General features: G+C 29.1%; 1 protein-coding gene across 4 annotated transcripts in view; it reads left to right on the forward strand.

The window, feature by feature from the left end:
- The window catches only part of Ih (hyperpolarization activated cyclic nucleotide gated potassium channel Ih), a 69,091-nt gene that overhangs the window by 3,855 nt on the left and 46,909 nt on the right, over positions 1-18,327 (forward strand). For all 4 annotated transcript variants that reach the window (XM_066733373.1, XM_066733374.1, XM_066733375.1 and 1 more), the window contains exons 3-4: positions 308-1,132; positions 16,844-16,927. In XM_066733373.1, the coding sequence (XP_066589470.1) occupies positions 1,095-1,132; positions 16,844-16,927 (122 nt within the window). In that variant the 5' untranslated portion in view covers positions 308-1,094. The remainder of the gene's footprint in view (positions 1-307; positions 1,133-16,843; positions 16,928-18,327) is intronic.

Consider the following 18,327-nt stretch of genomic DNA (forward strand, 5'->3'; position numbering starts at 1 on the left):
TAAATAGCGATAGCTACTAAATTATAAAAATAATGTAATATCTGAATTTTTCTCATAGTCAAACAACTCTCTTTTCTATATTTTCACGAGTAAAATTGAATCTTTTCGAACGATAGTGACGAGCTTCGTAGAGTCTCGTTAAAATGCACGTACAATTTTAATAAAGTTATTTTATTAATTACTATAATATCCACCACTATTTGACATATTCACCGATGCACCGTTATTAATAATTGAATTTTACATTTCATAGAGCAATTTCGGATGCAAAAATAATTGAAAGGCGCTTCTAATTTTATTTTTACAGATTGGCGGTATCGTCATAACTAATAGACAGTCGATTAACGTAAATTGCTGAGAAGAAATTGAACAACCAATAGGAAACAGCTTCGAATCTATCAGAGAAAAGGAAGAAGGGGAGGGTCGAAGGGAAGAAGGAAGTTAACTGGAAGAAACTTAATAAAAAAAAAAAAAAAAAAAAAACGAAGAAAACCGAAGCAGTGAATCAGAGAAGTCAAGAGAGGAAAGAGCAAGAAAGGAGAAGGTTCAATTTACAAATGATAAACGATTAATGATAAAGTTATAAAAAATTAAAATAAAATATTAAGTGATAACATTAACGTTTAGAAAAATCACGTGAATTAGGGAGGTTGGATCATAAGTGTGTGCGTTTGTGAATGTGTGTCATCCCTCCACGTCGAAGGGTGAATAAATAAAAGAAAAAAATAGTTGTGGGCATTAGTGTTTTAGCTCGATGGGGGTGCGGTTGGTTCTATGGCTTGCCTATCTATTAGCACGTTGACTAGATCGCCACGTTTTGGCCAGCTTAGCCTTTTTCAAGCCCTCTTTAATAACTAATTCTCCCCATGAACAACAACTCAAGGATACACACATATAACTAGAGAAAGAAGAAGGATTTGCGAGCTAGTTACATCGGGGCCTTTCACGTATTTAATAGTCACCAGACCCGTGATAACTGCGGGTAAGCCAGATACTTCAGTCGCAGCTATTGCACTCTCAAGACGTCATATCATCCCCAACAGAAGTGCTAGCGGTCCAAACTTTAAGCGTCCAGCATTAACAAGAGTAGAGCCATGTCTATGAGAAGCCTACATAGACGCGTCTCCCATCCGTGAGTACATTTTTTATTTCGTATTTTTCTACGTACGTGTTTTCAATGGTTTCCACCCCCTCCCCCTCCGAACCATTTTATTCAGAAATCCCACGTGTCTGCTGTAGAAAAAATCAAGAAAGCTGGAGAATTATATTTTTTATGGTTGATAGTTTTGTTCGATGTGAATTTGATATTTATTAATATAATGTAAGGTTTTTTAAAGGAGAATAATAATTTTTTATTTCTTTTAATGCAGATGTACTTGTTTTGGTATGATGAAATAAATAATAGGGTACGCGTTATCTGAAATTGACTTAGTGGGTCGTGTATATCGATGTTTCAAATTGTCAAAATGTATCTGAGATAAGATATTTTAAAGGTGGGGTAGGAAATTTTTGTCATTCGTTTTGAAAACTTGAAATGATGGTATAGCAAGACTCACTAAGGCTCAAACATTTAATTTAAATTCGATTGATACTACGTTTATTAAATTCGGGTGTTTTATATACAAAATTTGTTTTTTTTGTACAGAAAAATGTCATATTCCTTTGTCTGATAATTGGCTGTGACCTTTCTAGTGTTAAATTTATTTATCGATGCTTAAAAATCATTACAGTTCGTGCAAATTTTTTCATAAAGTTTTTTCTAGTAATTTATGAAATCATGTCAAATGATATATAACAAAGATCAATAAATATTTTTGGAGCACTTTCAAGATGCGATTACAGTGGTGATTAAAACGTCAATTACGATGACAGCTAAAAATAATGTTTTTTATTTTTTTAATGAATTAATTTTACATGACGATGAAATAGTCGAAAATTCTAAAATTTGTTGTTCATCAAATATATAATTTTTATATGATATTTACAAAGTTTTTCAAATAACAATGTTTTTTTCTTTTACTTAATTTACAATTGAGTCTCAAATGTCAGAAAATTCATTTTTAAAAATTCAGCATCAGAAAATTCATGCTCACCCAATGACAATAGTGAATCAATGGTACATCATACATGATTCAAATTCAAATAATAATAGTCACGTAGAAGGTAGAGACGATGAAATAGGAAAATATATGGGTTTTACATGCGTAATAATGAAAATGCTCGTATAGATGAAACGTGTGTGTGGGAAGTAATGAAGAGTGATCGAGCATGGTCAACGTAACGACCTTCTATTGGGACTGTGCATACGAAACGGTGACAGTGAAGTGAGAATGTATATCTGTATATAGATACCAAAATCAGCGTAAGAAAGATTAAATATGCCGATGGATAATACTATTATTCTTCGTATACACTACTACACATTTTCACCTCAATGTCACTGTATTGATGTATAAGGAAATTATTTAAAGATTGAACATTCTTAACATACATTACAAAAATTTACGAAATTCTCGTTAAATGCAAGCTTGGCAAATACATAAAAATAAAACAAAAAATATATCCCAATTAAAAAATTATATGTCTTCATTATAAAACTTACTTTAAGACACGTCTTAATTATGAAATATATTTTATTTAAAAATAGTAGGACAGAAACGAAAATTAAAAGCAAGCACCTTAGAGATTATCTTTATGAGGGATTTTATGCAGTCTCATATAATTATGCTGATTTCAGTACAAAAACATGTATTTTTATCACACAAGTATTAATTACAAAAAAAAATTACTCGTATTTTTATATAACCATTTTTTAACTTAGGCTTTTTAGCTTTAATATTTGCTCTCAATAATCTATAAACTATATTAAAAAAATATAACTTATATGTATATTTTAGATGATATAATAGTATAAATTTGAATAAATTATTAAGTTTTTCCTTTTTAATGAAGTGCTATGAAGTATGGAACTGTCAAAAAAAAAAAAAAAAAGTTAAAATTAAATGTAAAGTAGAATGTAGTTCTCTGTTTTAGGATATATAGTTTGTTTATGGATTACCACAGAAAGCTATAAAATAGGTTTAATAAAGTACGTCAATTCTTCTTTCAATTACTATTTGTAATAAAATTGCAAGTTTTGCTGTGAAACTAATATGATATATGACTCTTGGTGAAAATCCCTCTTAAAAATAATCTGCAAAATCCTCGCTTTCATTTTGATTTCTATACTTTTTTAAATTAGTATATACACATATTTATTTACCTTGCACGTGTTCCGAAGGGAAATTTTTAGCTGAGATGTACTTATACAATTTAAAATTGATTTTCCTTTTTAACGTGGAAAGTACCCAATTCTGGTAAGACATCTTAAGTTTATTCATTTAACGATTGTGAAAATGATTAAATTCTTAAGAAGAAATTTCTATAATTGAACAGCATCTATAAAAAAGTGAAAAAACAATGGAAAATGATAAAAAGAGAATTTATTTTATAAAGAAAATTATACTTGCCTTGGAGACACTACGGTGGTTCTTAATTACCAGGTTTTTAATTTAATAGTAGTAGTTAGTATTAGCTGGGGTCCGTAAAGTCGATCAAAATCGGCGACCTGGATTTAAGTTTACCGTGTGTCGTTCGTGTCTCGTAAATAGGAGCTGAAGGCGTTTTTCAAGTAGAGCTGTGAAAAGTAGGAGGTTTGTGCAGATAGGCGATTCACAAGAGTCGCACCTTCTCTCTTTCTTTTATTCTCTCTTTCTTTCTCTAAAGGACTGATAGAAGATGTACTTGAGAAACGGCAGCGGTTCATATCTCAGCAATCTCTGTCGAGGCTTGCATCTCGCAGTCCTCGAGAACCCTAGAATACCTTTAATATACGTTTTAACCCACATGTGAGACAAACCATCTTCCTATCTTCTCTCTCTCAACACCCTGTACCTTCTCACTCTGTCTCTCTTCGCATTTACCCCCTCCCCCCTGTATCACATACATGCATCATATTGATCATTTACATAGATGCATATATAATCGACCTATTTTGTGAAAATGGAAAATATATCCATCCTAATGTTATTTTTTATTTAATTAATATCGGTTTAACGTGTCTTATATACTCCATTGGAATTTTCTATACGTTTTAATCCATGTGTGAGACAAACCACCTTCCTACATCTCACTCTCTCTCTCTCTCTCTCTCTCTCTCTCTCTTCAACACCACCCCTCCTCTCTACCCCCTTCTCTATTTCTCTTGGCATATTACCCCTTCCCCCTATATCACATGTACAAGCATCATATTGATCATTTACATAGATGTACATTTGATCGACCTATTTTTGTTACATTGGAAAATATACTGATAATTTAATTAATATCAGTTTAATGTGTTTTATACTCCATTGGTATTTTCTTCAACTACTATACTGCTTTAAAAAAAAAAGTGCTGTTTGTGCAAAACTGATTGATTACTATGTATTACTATGTTGGTAGGAATTGGCCAATTGTCAGGACTACCGGATGATCATCTCTTCAGACTATGAATAATAGGGTACATTATATCTTTCCATCTTTATTCCTTTCATTGATGTATTCTGCTCGAATTTCTATTTTTACTTTTCTTGTCTTTTCTTAATCTTTTTTCGTCTTGTTCTTCTATCATCTTTTCAATCTTCAATCACACCTACTTTATATGTCAACGCTCACTATAGTTTTCTTACTTGACTCCTCAAAATTTGCTTTATCTTTGATTCCTTTAATAAATCTAGGGATTTTTCTATGCAGGTTGTCCTATTTGAATAGCTTATAAAGGAGGAGGGAAGTCGAAAAATATTTTCGATTTGAGCTTTTTGGTTAGCAGGAGTCCCCAAAATGATAACATTGTTTTGACCTTGAAGGTACATTTCAAAGTCACATAAAGGTCATCTTGAAATATTTAGAATAGGATCATTAATTTTAGATCACTTATTTTGTTTATTATACCACTAGCTTTAGGATTCAATTTGATATGTGAATTTCTATAAAATCATACAATTCCAAAGTATAAGCAGAGTTTTCTTTGTTACATTGGTTTTTTAAATTATTTACACACATTCGTATATATTTCGAAATGCCTCAAAAATATAAGCTATAAAAAATACAGAAATATTTAGGATGTTCCATTTAAGAAATTTAAGATGACCTTCGAGTGACCTTCAAATAACTCTTTAAAGTTCAATCAATGATATCATCTCGGGACCTTCTTCGAACCAATCCATTTTCATTATAATTATTTTCGATTGCTCCACTCCCCTCCTTTCAAAGTTATTCCTACCAAAGATTTCATTGTTTAAGCAATGACTAAAACCTTATAGCCAAATAAATAATTTTATTCCAGGTATTTTAATAGTTTACGTAGTGTTTGACTATTTGCATATTTGCCAATTTTAGTATCGCAATACCGTAATAGCAAACGGAAATATAAGCAACAAAGTAGAGAGTCTTCGTATAAACTCGTATATTTGAATTACAATTATATATAATATAAATAATACACAGAATTATTGAAAATATTGCTTTTTAGAATGATTTATAAATGATTAATTTTTTGTTTGAATTCTTTTTAAACCTATACTGTAAGTTCACCATTTAGTATTTTGGTCACAACTTTAACATTTTATCAATGTGTCAAGTCCAATTTTTTGTGTTACTTTAGCACTGTACACACATGGTGTACTTACGAATATATATAATGTTGATAATTTATTTTATTTCCAAATTTAGCTATTTCTTTTCTTACCTTACTTTTTCTGCGTTTAACCTACGGTCGAATATATTTTTGTTTATTTTCAAACAAACTCGTAGATAAAAGATTGAAATTGTAACTTAATACGTATAGGTGATTTTGTAGAAAAATTAGTATCAATTAATAAATTTACTTATTTTTTAAGATTTAAAATTTTCATAAGCTTTTATATATGATTTTTAATGTAGCGCATGCAGTTTATTATATAATATAATGTAATACATTTATGAGAGAGAGATGGTTAATAAAAACATTCAAAGAAAACCTATCTTCGTGTGACTTACGGAGTTTGGAGGAAATTTGCACAGATATGGTTTTAACAAAAATAAAATGTTTGTAATATTTTTATTCATTAAGATATTAATTTAGGGTTTGATTTCTATTTCCCTAAAAGATATATTTTTTTCTCTTCTGAATATAACTCTTAAACTAAACAAGTACAATTTGCAAAATTTAAAGAGACTTATTATTATTTAATTTTCTATTGATAATTTATTAGCAAATTTTTCAAATGTTTATATTTTTTATATAAAAATTAAAAAATTTGTTGCGATAATTTTGATAATTATTATATATATAGAATTTATTTTTGAAATAACATTAGAGAGGTTCTAGTTTTTCTATTTTTGAAAAAAGTTAATAAATTTTGACGAAAATATGATAATAAAATCAATATCTTTTAAATTAAATATCAGAGAACTCTAAAGTTATCCCATTTAACATAAATAGTACTAGTTACTAATTGTTGTGGTTTACATTATTTTTAAATTATTATTAAATTATCACGAGTAAGAAAACAAAAAGTTTTCTATTCATTTGTATTTAAGTGACTTTAAATTTGTATCCTCTGTAAACTTTGTTTTTCAGTTGTTTGAGTAGATATAGTTTTATTTCAGTTTCAGTCAACCCCTAAATTTCAGATTTTTACAAAGTACAAATTATATCTGTGCAAAGGGTCATCATTATCTTTGAGTCACGAAAAGGTAGGTTCACTCCCAGACTTAATGGATTAAAATTTTAATTTAGCACAGCTTTTATATTTGTAGTTTTAGCAAAAGTAGAGTAATAAATGAAAGTTAAAAGAGAGAGAAAGATGAAGCAAGAGAACTTGCGCAATGGATTGTGCAATCATGCGAATAACGAAACACAGACTGCAATTATATAATAGTCCTCTATATTAAAGGCGCGAAATTTAAAAATATTGTTCTGTTTGCCAACCGCCCCCTTAAAAAGCTTAAAAATTATTCAATCTTACATAACAGTTTGCTTTCTTTCTCCTTCTTCATATTCCACTTTATTTACTTCTATATTCTTTACTACAATTAATCATCATTATTATCCTAATGTCACACTTAGTTTGCATTAAAATTGTCACGTTTCTTATTTATTATATATAGCTTTAATTAATAATACTTTTGCTCAAATTTCGTTCTCTTTTATATACATTATTATAAATTTATTATACTTTCTTCAACTTTTCAACCCTAAAAATAATATTTTAAGTCTATGTATTTAATTCTTCGAGTATAGTAATATTTTTTTACCATTATATAAATTGTTCCGTTGTTATCGCAGTTAAAAAGTCGTTATTGTATCTGTCTTTGCTATTATTGATTTTCACACAAATCCCTGTAACCAAATCGCTTCTTGACAGGCCGACGCAAGAGTCACGTTCCTCGTTTCTACCGTGAAGCTACGAAGATACAACCAGTTATCGCTCACCTGTTTTTGGACTGTTGGCACAATGAACCTCAATAAAGCCTAAGCCACATTTTTTTTATTTTTTTTATACATGGTAATGTCAAATTTATAGTGCCTTTAATGTATCATAAAATTCATTGCAAAGCAATGACAATATTTTGGCTCTTACAACACGAGCTTATCATATCTCTCGCGAATATCATATATGTACATATATTATTTTGAAATTTAACTTAAATATAAAAGAATATTAAAAATTTCTTGGTACCTTAGCCCTTTTATTTTGTTTTTTTCTGGATCACTATCGTTGAGTTTTAAACTTGCTTCAGTTTAACCATTCATCAACTTTTTGTCAGATCTAATATATTGAACATTTGTAATAATTTTATTTATTAATTAAAGACCTGAGAGAACATACTATTTTCACCACAATATTCGCTAAGCCCTCCCTATATATTTTTTACTTTATCCTAAGTCACACATTTGGAAGAAACATTATATTATTTTTATTGTTTAATAGAAAACTATTATAATTTTTTATAATGCCACTGAAATAGTAATAATATTAATAATTCTTTATCTGTGTATACTAACTGGAAATATATAAATATGGGTCAATTTTTAATCTTTTTTCATAATCCATGGTTTCTTATTATCTCATTTAATATTGCTGCTGTTATACTCCCTTCTCAGATACATTCAAAACTTCATATTCGATTTCAGTCTTAAATTCCTCTTCTATATCATTAAACAGGATAGGCATATATCCTTCTCTAGTTACCAGCTGTTTAGATTTGGTCAATTTTCTGGGTAATGTTATTTCTTCTTCGGTATCTCTCCAAGTGTTTTGATTTTTACTCTCGTATAATAATTAACTACGAACTGTATCAACTTTGTTTTTATTGTCTAGATTTTTGTCTATTATCATGTCTGGCATTTCAATTTCTAAAACTGTTTCATCTTCAAATTGCAATCATTTAGTTACGTTTAATTAACACTAAATGTACCGAGGATTTTTTATACACGTGTGTTTACATTTAAAAAGGGTCATTTGACCCCGCTTGGTACGTTCAGTGTTAACCAATAGAATATAGTTTACAATTAAATGAATGTTCCTGAATTATAAGCGTTAATTTTTTTATAGTATATTCATTAAAAATATTTTTTTTGAGTCTTTAAAGAGAGATCTATATATATTGCTTATATTACAGATTTAGTGGAGGCTTCGATCTAAAATTTCTTTTCTCGTTTCGTATCCTTTGAAACAGTTTTAGATTGGTCCATTCCAATTCTTTTTACAAATTCATTTCAGAAATCTACTAATTTCAATCGAGTGTAATTTTTAAAGATAAAACTTTGAACGTCATCTTGTACCCCCTTCGAAATAATAAAACTATTGTCTAAAATAATTTCTGATATTTTACATATATTTTGAGATATTTGCTCAGACTCTAAAATGGTCCATCCATAATAGTCCTAGAGACCGAAGAAATGATAATTTAAATGAGCTTACTCCACTGAAAGAAAAGAAAAACAAATCATAAAACGCTTATTCTGAAGCCAGACTAAATAGGTAGAGATGAGTACTGTGATTTCTTCAGTACAACAGGAAAAGTTGAGTGGCCATAAAACATGCTAGAAAAAAAACGCTTAAAATAATATACCGGGTGAATAAAAATTCGTGTATTTTTTTAGGAAGAATATATGCTTTTAAGGTACTTTGAAAACTTAAAATCAACGTTTATAAAGTGCTATATTAAAACGTATGAGAGGAATTAGTTTGCAAAGTTTAAATCGAAATTCGAAATGCTTTTGACGTTACAGCGTCTGAGCTACACTCATGTGAAGCTCGACGTCATTGGTCACCGTATATAATAGTCGAGCGCTAAAAGCTGAGAGAGTCCTGAGTGTTCTCTTCAAATCGAACTTCTCAGTTAAACTCAGAGATAGCAGGTAAGTACGGATCAATGTTTACCTTTTCACATATTTTCCAATTGCCTTTGTTAAACAGTCTCGAGGCTGTTAAGACTTTCAGCAGAGACCTGAAATTTAACATTACAGGGATGGGGGGGGGGGGGGGGGGGGAAGGGTATTTTCAGTATTTTTAAAAAGCTTTGAAAAAAATTAAATCACGGAGCATGAAGAACATAATGATCATGATAATCGACTAACCGGAACTTAAAGTGAAACGAAACAGCAAGGTCAAGTGCAAGTGCAAGAAAATTGTGCAGTGCTGACGATGCAGTTCTTTGCAACGTTACAGATTTATCGATTTTGTTTACTGTTTTCACTGCAGTTTCAGAATTACTTACTTTTTATGAATCTTAAGAAAAAGATTAAGCTCGAAGAAGGACGTTTATGGTAAAAAGTTATACAGGAAGTGTATATTGTTATCGATAGTTGATTTATTTTCAAAATACAAGTACATCTTGAATAACATTACAAAAATATTATTTTCTAAATTATGTTTATAATTTTGTAGCCTGTCAAGGGCACGTTTTCAGGTAGCCAGTGGTAGCAGAGGGTGAAATAATCCCCCCCTCCTCCCCCCCCCCCCCTTAGTAAATCTTCGGAATAAGGGTGGTATTTATAGCCAGATTTGATAAATAAGATTGTTATAAGCATACAAGGTACCTTATTTTATTACCATTAGAATAAAAAGAACAGTCGATGTTTAAGACAATCTTATTTATAACATCTAACTATGAATATCGTTCTAAGAAGGGAGTTTCCGCCCTAAAGCAAGAGAATAGAAGCAAACAGACATGTAGATAACAGGCTCACCTTTGACCCCCTTCCCCTTATCGTTTATTGTTAGTAGATGCCAACTCTCCTTGTGTAAATTATTTCCACTGAATGACTATGCGTATTATTGGCAGACTCAACTGTTAAGTAAACATTATATCTTATTGACTGCTATACTTTTATGTCGTGCAATTTAAATTAATCTCAGAAAGATATTTATCGTAATTACTCAACAGTTTTACAACTGTTGAGTCTACTGAATTACATACTTCATTTGTTCGACCATTCACCTTGTTACATTTTTAATTGAGTAATAACAAAAATGACACCAGTATAAAGAAGATATTTATAATTGCATCTGATTGTAATGATAATTTTCATACAGTATTTTTATCTTATAAATCATACTTCATTTGTTCGACCATTCACCTTATTACATTTTTAATTGAGTAATACCAAAAATGACAGCAGTGTAAAGAAGATATTTATAATTACATCTGATTGTAATTATTATTTTCACACAGTATTTTTATCTTATAAATATTTGTCTGAGAGCCTTGGCACTTTAATTGAATATAATATATATACATGGATCTTTTTTTTATAAATTGACACTTAGTTCTTCGCTATTTAAAATCTTTAACAAAAAATACAAGTGGAAATATCTGCATCTAAAGAAAGTTTTGACAAAGTGCATTTGTCTGTAACACAGATTTCCACAGCACTTTTATCTTATTAATATTGATCTTAGAGTTTTGACACTTTCATTAGATGCAATTTGTAACACATGGATCTTTTTTACAGTCATATCATATTTTTCGATAAATTGACACACAGCCCCACGTTATTTACACTGTTTGGCAAAAATTATAAGTCTAAAATTAGCATTTACAGAAAATATTTGCAAGATACACTTGTTTGTAACATCAATTTTCACAGCATTTTTAATTTGCAAATTGACTTAAGCAATTTAGCACTTTAATTAGATGAAATTTATGACACATGGATCTTTTTTTAGAGATAAATCTCATTTCCCGATATTGGCACTTAGCCACTTTGTTACTTATACTCCTCAATTGTCGAAAGCCGGTAAATTCTGGCTCATAGTACCTATATCGTAGCTGTGCATTCGGAATGACACAGATTGAACCAACAGACAGATTGTCTCCAAAACAAATCTAGGATGCACTGAACTAAGATGCAGCTTCGTTCATGCATGTAAGATCGCTTTCTGAGTCTTTCTCTAGACTTTGGTGTATAGATAAAAGTATAAAAAAGTTTTAATCAAAAAAAGGATATTTCTCTTTTATAATAAAAATATTATTAAAAAATTCAATTTATTTACACTAGCTATATACACGTTTATATATCTCAATTAACACATTGTTTATTTTTTATTTAATTTAACTAAATTCTAACGTATCTTAATCTCTAATATCTATCTGATTTTTTCTTTTTGCACCTTTAATTTTAATTCATTCACGTCATTCACCAACTCTTTATGAACCCAGCAAGGTCGAGTGCCTTTCAAAATCTATCTTGAATTACGAGGGTACAAAAGCCCACACTGAAGCTATTAATGCCATCGATATGTATCAGAGAAAGTGAAAAGACATGGTTAATAAGAAATTATTTTTAGATGTTGCAAGATGATATTGTATGATTCGAGTATCTATACGAGTTTTATTGTCTAAAGTGTGACAGTGTTCTAGTTACGAGTATGGCCATGACCGATCTTGTCGAGTGGTGCTTTGAATGTTCGAGCTCTAGATCTGTAGCTATATAGCGATAATTGAAATCTACTCGTGCCCTATGATTTTTATTTACTGTTAAGATCAACACCTCTTTTTAATCTGACGAACACAAAATTTGTCACCAGGTTATAAAAAGTTACATAATGTTTTTTTTAAATATTAATAATTTAATTTCGTGAATTGGAAAAAGACATAAGAGCTTATTTGGAGAGTAAAGGTAGTGAAATTAGTACAGCTATAGTTTTCCCTTTTAGACTATTTCCAGATTTCTATAAAAGGCAAATTAATAATTGGCAGAAATCTGTAAAGTAATCCGATTTTTCAGCTGGCTGGCCAATCCACGTTAAAATCTCATAATTGGAAGCGATGTAAGCCTACTTAAAATTGAGTAGTTTGTGGTAGTAAGGGAAAGATAATTGCTGAGCGTTTATTTTATAATAATAGGCAGCTGAATAAAATAAATTGCGTAGAAAAGGTTTTTAATTACTATTAATTATTTTATGTGTTTTTGTAAAATTAAAGAAAATTTATGCATAATGGTATCACTACGTCTGTTCAACAGGAAAAAAAGCTAAGTAATTGCAGTTTTAATTTCATTGATTGCTTTAAGATTTTGTAGAATAAAACTTAAATTTGTTAATTAATTCAAATAAATTTTTACCTCTCTGATTTCGTTAATAAACAACAGAACGTAATAAATAATAAAATTTAAGAGATAGAAATTTAGAGACAAGTTAAATAATATTCATTTACTTTTTCTCTCACACATTTTGTGATAATTTTATTCTATTTGAATGGAAACGGTACAAGAAAAATTGTTCTTAAATTTGGTAGATTTAAGATTGTCTTAAAAAGTACTTATTACAGAGTAGACTGTTTGCATAATGGCAAAACTGAAACTTTGTCTTTGAATGTAGTTCTTATACTTTAATAAATGAAATTTGTACTTTCAATATTGGCTATTTTTATAAGAAACTATATCATTACAGTTTCATTTAACTTTCTTAATGTAATATTTTCCTTCACATACTAGCTCTAAAAGTTCAGCTTATCTTTTTGATAGAAAAAATGTTTGGTTTTTTATATGTAAATGTAATTTCATATTTGGATTTATTTATTTGCATTATTATTACATTCCTTTATATTAATGATATCTAAAGATCTTGTAAACGCAACTATATATTATGCGATTGCATTATTAGATTTGTTATAGTTTCGTTTATTCGCGTTTGTAAAAGTTTGTTTTTTAAGTAAATAATCTTTCTGCTCCGTTTATACAACATGTTTTCCTAATTATAAGCTTCTTGAGTTTAATACTCATTTGCTATAAAAACAAAAGGGTTAAAAGTTAAGTAAGTATATCTTTGTTTAACATTAAAATAAAACTAACAAATTAATTAACAATTTTTTTCCAAATTTATTATTTAATGTCCTTTTATCATTCGATAAATATTGTTTATCTTTCTCTCTCTTACTATGATTTTTAATTTTTTTACTTGTATACTCCTTCTTCTTTACTTACATTTAAATCTAGTTCTGATTCTTTAGGATTATATTGATTAAAACTAAAAATAGTATTCCGAATTGAGATAATGCTACTTTTATTCCATAATTTATAATTACCATCAAAAAAATTGTTTTTTCAAGAATAAAGTATTTATTCATGTGGCAATCTGTTGGAAATATTTTTGAAAATAAAGCACAGGAACACAATTGAGTTAGAGGAATGGTAAAAAAGTCAATTTACCCATCCTTTGTTGCACAAATTGTTGAGTAAAAATCACATTGCATGCCAGCATCGTAATAATAATGCAGAAAATTCATTCTACCGCTTTTTCAGTATCGCTGAATTATTTTTATGTATGCGTGTAAGAGATTCGCAGCACAGAAGAATAATTCAATAATATGGCAAGAACGCTGCATGCGATCTATTAAAATACTTAATTTGATACGAATTTGTTGGTATAACTGAAAATCGCGAGTGGCTTAGAATATTTTGACGTTTGACGATTTAATAGTAGACAGCCGACTGTTATTACTGGTTTTGACATGTGACAACTGTGACTCGTAATATATTTTTTGTATTGATAACTCTTTACAACTGTGAGGATAGGCGCCTCTTTGTAATAGTTAAATTGCATCAAATTAACAGTATAGCTTAATTATTGTTTTATGCTCCATTAATACATTGTATTATTATCAAAATGAATATGGAGCCAATGATTCAGAAAGAGAAGGTTTCAATCCCCTGCGAATTAAAAATATCGATATATTTAGAATAAGACAGTTTCAAATTATTTTGTAATTTTATTAAAATAAATTATCATTTTATTTCTTTTCACTGTATAATTTTAATTCTCTACTTGTTCTGCATTTTACTTTATTAATTTTTATTAGAAACAATATTATGCTCTACGTGTGTAAAGTTGTTTTGTTGTTATTTAACATTTGCAGGTTGTATCTTAAAACTGAATTAATCGCAGGACTAAATTTTATATATAATATGGGCAAGATGATTTCCTGTATCGAGTATAGCAAGGAAGTAAATGTGGTCAATTTCAAGTGCTGAAAAAAATTTAGTGATAAAATTATAGTATAAGTCAAAGATTAATCAGCCTAATACTACATAGAAAATATTTACATATAATGAAATGTAATCTAATTATTAATTTAGGATTTTCTTAATTTTTACAGATTAAGTTGATTAACGAAGCCAATAGTAAAGATTCGAAATACCAACTTATGTTTAAAATGGTGATGGAAGATTAATCGAAAAAACAATTTTAAGGATATTGTTTGTCAAATTCAAGATTAATTAGAAAAGACAACTATCAGGAATGGCGTATTAGGAAGAGAATTACAAGCAGAAATCGAAATAGCAATGACAATAGGGATATTGATTCTCTTCAACGACAGGTTTTAATGAAAGGACAATAGAGTTATATTCATTATACTGTGATGAGAATGAATAATTTATATGTTACACGAGGTAAATGTTTTGTTGAATATTTTTGAATTAAAATTCAAATATCTCTGCTGAAAATATTTATTAAGTAATATATGTGGTTTTTTTTCAGTGAAGGATGGATTAGAAAGGTATCAAATAATGACGTATTTGGGTATTAAATGAAGATTGAGAGAGAAGATTAACCGAGGAAATCAATCCAGCAAAGTTTTTGCCAATTTCAATCATCGGAAAAAAGAGCATTCAAGTAAATCAACATAATGAGGAGGGGAGGGGGATTAGGTTTAATTATCATGTTACATAAAGTAACTAAGTGTTCAAATATATCTTTGTACAATGTAATTAACAAGATGACTAATGTTTTGTTTTTAAATTACAATTATTACTAATTCGGAGTAGTTTGAAAAATGTTAAAGACTAGCATAATCAGAAAAGTGAACAGTCTAAGCATCAATTTAAATGAATTAATGTAATTAATAGATTGTGAATAGTGCAGAAGAAGAACAATTATTCTTTTACTAAGCAAATGTTGATATAACTTTAACATCAATTTTTTGTTTTTTTATTACAATGTAGTTTAGTGTAAAATATAATATATTATTAAATTGATCGTTAATTATTTTATACAGGCTGTAAAAATATGGTTATCTTAAATAACTAAATGATTTCAACGTATAATTTTTAAAGATATTACAAGATAAGCTCTATGCAATTCGCTTTACCTACCGAAAAATTATACTAATGTTAAAGAAGGACAGCTGAGAATTCTGTATTATTTTAATAAAAACCTTATTTTATGAACAACACAAGAATGTTATTGCAGAAAGTAATTTAGTACATATTTATTTAAATATAAGAAATGTTATTATATAAAAGTACCTATGGATAGAAAGTAGTGATGTTCGTGTACTTCTTAATCAGTATTTTAATAAAAACTTTAATATCAGAAACTTGTCGTCTTTCGTTATTCAAGTTTCATGAAACAAGAACTAATATTCAGGTGCAATAAAATTTAAGAATGATTTAAACAAACAATATTTATTGATACAATTTATTAATAATGTACTGATACACATTTTAGAAATACAACAAATCGTAGTTCAATTGTTAAATATCATTTATAAACAATGTAGACTTTATTGAATACCAATTATTATTTATACTTACATCATTTGCCATATACTGACAGCTGCAAATGGGCTTATGACTATAACATGTAAACAAGCCACTAATTATCCGAGTGACGTTTTGAAAGTGAGCCAAAACCCAAAAATCAATAATTTAATGTAAATGTTAAAATAATAATAGTAATAAAAAGGTTGATAATTTTAAATTTCTTATTAATTTCATAATCGATTATATAATGTAATAGCAAATCTATGAATGGTTTTTTTTTGCGGACTGCTCAGACACAGTGATATTTAGGAGCTGTTTGTCCACTCCCTAAGCTATCTTTAGAGTAATTCCAAAAGGATACAAGAAGCTAATTTTAAAAGATCCATAACTCTTGAATCACTGCATCAATTTTTAATTAGACTGTCTTCAGGAAAACCTACTTTAAAAAAATATAGTCGATACGTTATACCTTGTATAGCCAAGAGACCAAATGATACTTATAATCACTCTAGCTTTTATTTTAAATACTTCTGGTTTTGCTATTTCATAAGAATTATAATTAGAAGGAGAAATATTTGCTGGATGTTTCCTTACGATTTTTCTTTCATATTTTTAAGGTATATTTTCTAACAATGCAATATAAAATACTATTTATTTCTATGCACACAAACTAACGATAAAACTCTACAAAGAATGTCTCAGTTTTTGTGCATAAAACCTTCACCTTTTGAATTAAACATAAGCTGCAGTACTAATTAGATATTATTATTTACATTTTTTATTCTGCAGTTGCCATGGAATTGAGAACAGAAACACCATTAAATACGATTTACGCTCATCAAAGAAGCTCGAATCATCCTGGCCATTTTCCTTGTAAGTGCATCTTTAAATTTTTGCTGTGCTCTACTTCAGTTAGTAAATACGTAACTAAATTGATGATCGTGAAAAGGAATCCATGTTTTGGCATGTAGAATTTTAGATTAGTTGTGAATAATTTTTCGTGTATATAAAACGTTTTATAAACAAAAACTCCAGGAACCTAGGGTCCCCTAGGGACGTACCACATTTTAGAAAATTTTTGAAATAAGGAAGAAACAATATTTGGGTGTGATCAGATGTTAACGAAGTTATAAGAGAAGCAATTTAAGAAAAAAATCAACGTAACGAAATTTTGAAATCAAGAAAGCTGATTCACTTTTACAGCTGCAAGCCTGGTCTAGGGACTCTGGTAGAGTTTTGTAGGGCACGCAAAGGTCACATACATATGTTATTTCCAATTTAAATGTCTCGTAAACCTGAAAGCTCTTGGAATAAGCTACAAACATCTGCAGGGAAAGATAGTACACTCTATTTAAAAAATTCAGGATGACCTTCGTGTGACCTTTAAATGACTTTTCAAGGTCAAACCAATAACGTCGCGTCGTGCCCCTCTGGAAATCATAAAACTTTTTGCCAAAATATTATTATTTGGCATTTCCCTGTATATAATGTTTTCCAGACATAAACGTACCAATTAAAACAGCATACCCTGTATAATTGAACTTATTCCTAATTAGAAATGATATTGTTAAAGTGGGGAAGAGGGTATTGGCATGTGCTAAAATTCTCTATATTATTACTCAACGAAAAAAGTGATTTAAAATTTGATCCTTAAAATGTTTAAGGATTTCTGTAAATTTGGGAAAATTCTACATTTGTGTTTGGTTTCAAAATATAAATTTAGTAGGAGATAGGGAAGCTAATTACATTAACTCAGTTTGTTGGAGATGGGTCAATATTCGTCCGAGATACAGCTGCTCAATGCTGCACGTATAAAAGAAAATTGATTTTCTAAGAATTTGTGTAAAAAACTGCTATTTTATTTTACATACGCAGAACGATGCTTTTATTTACAAATTTGAAGCGTTATGACAGATAATATTGATGATTATCAAGTAAGTCAAGGATTAGACTGACAGATTAAATAAACTTCAGCAGTTTCTTAACTTACTGCAGGCGTGCCTGACCTTAACACTGATTGGTCGATTTCTGAAAATAGCTGACCTGATCCATCTGATAAACTGGATGTGTTTATGAATTTAACTCAAGTACATTGGGCTGCAACGATTCAGCTCCTGAAAAAACGACGAACATACTTCAACGCTTGATACATCTTCTCTGTGATGCCTCGTGACGTCACGTGAGAATAGTTCTTGCTTCCAGTAGAAACAGCTGGGCTGAAGAATATCTATATAAGTCGAATTTTAACACAAATATAATTGTAGTTATTTTTT

This window comes from Prorops nasuta, unplaced genomic scaffold (assembly GCF_024137725.1).
Source record: "Prorops nasuta isolate Cenicafe-Biocafe unplaced genomic scaffold, Cenicafe_Pnas_1.2 PNAS00010, whole genome shotgun sequence".
Taxonomy (NCBI): Eukaryota; Metazoa; Arthropoda; class Insecta; order Hymenoptera; family Bethylidae; genus Prorops; species Prorops nasuta.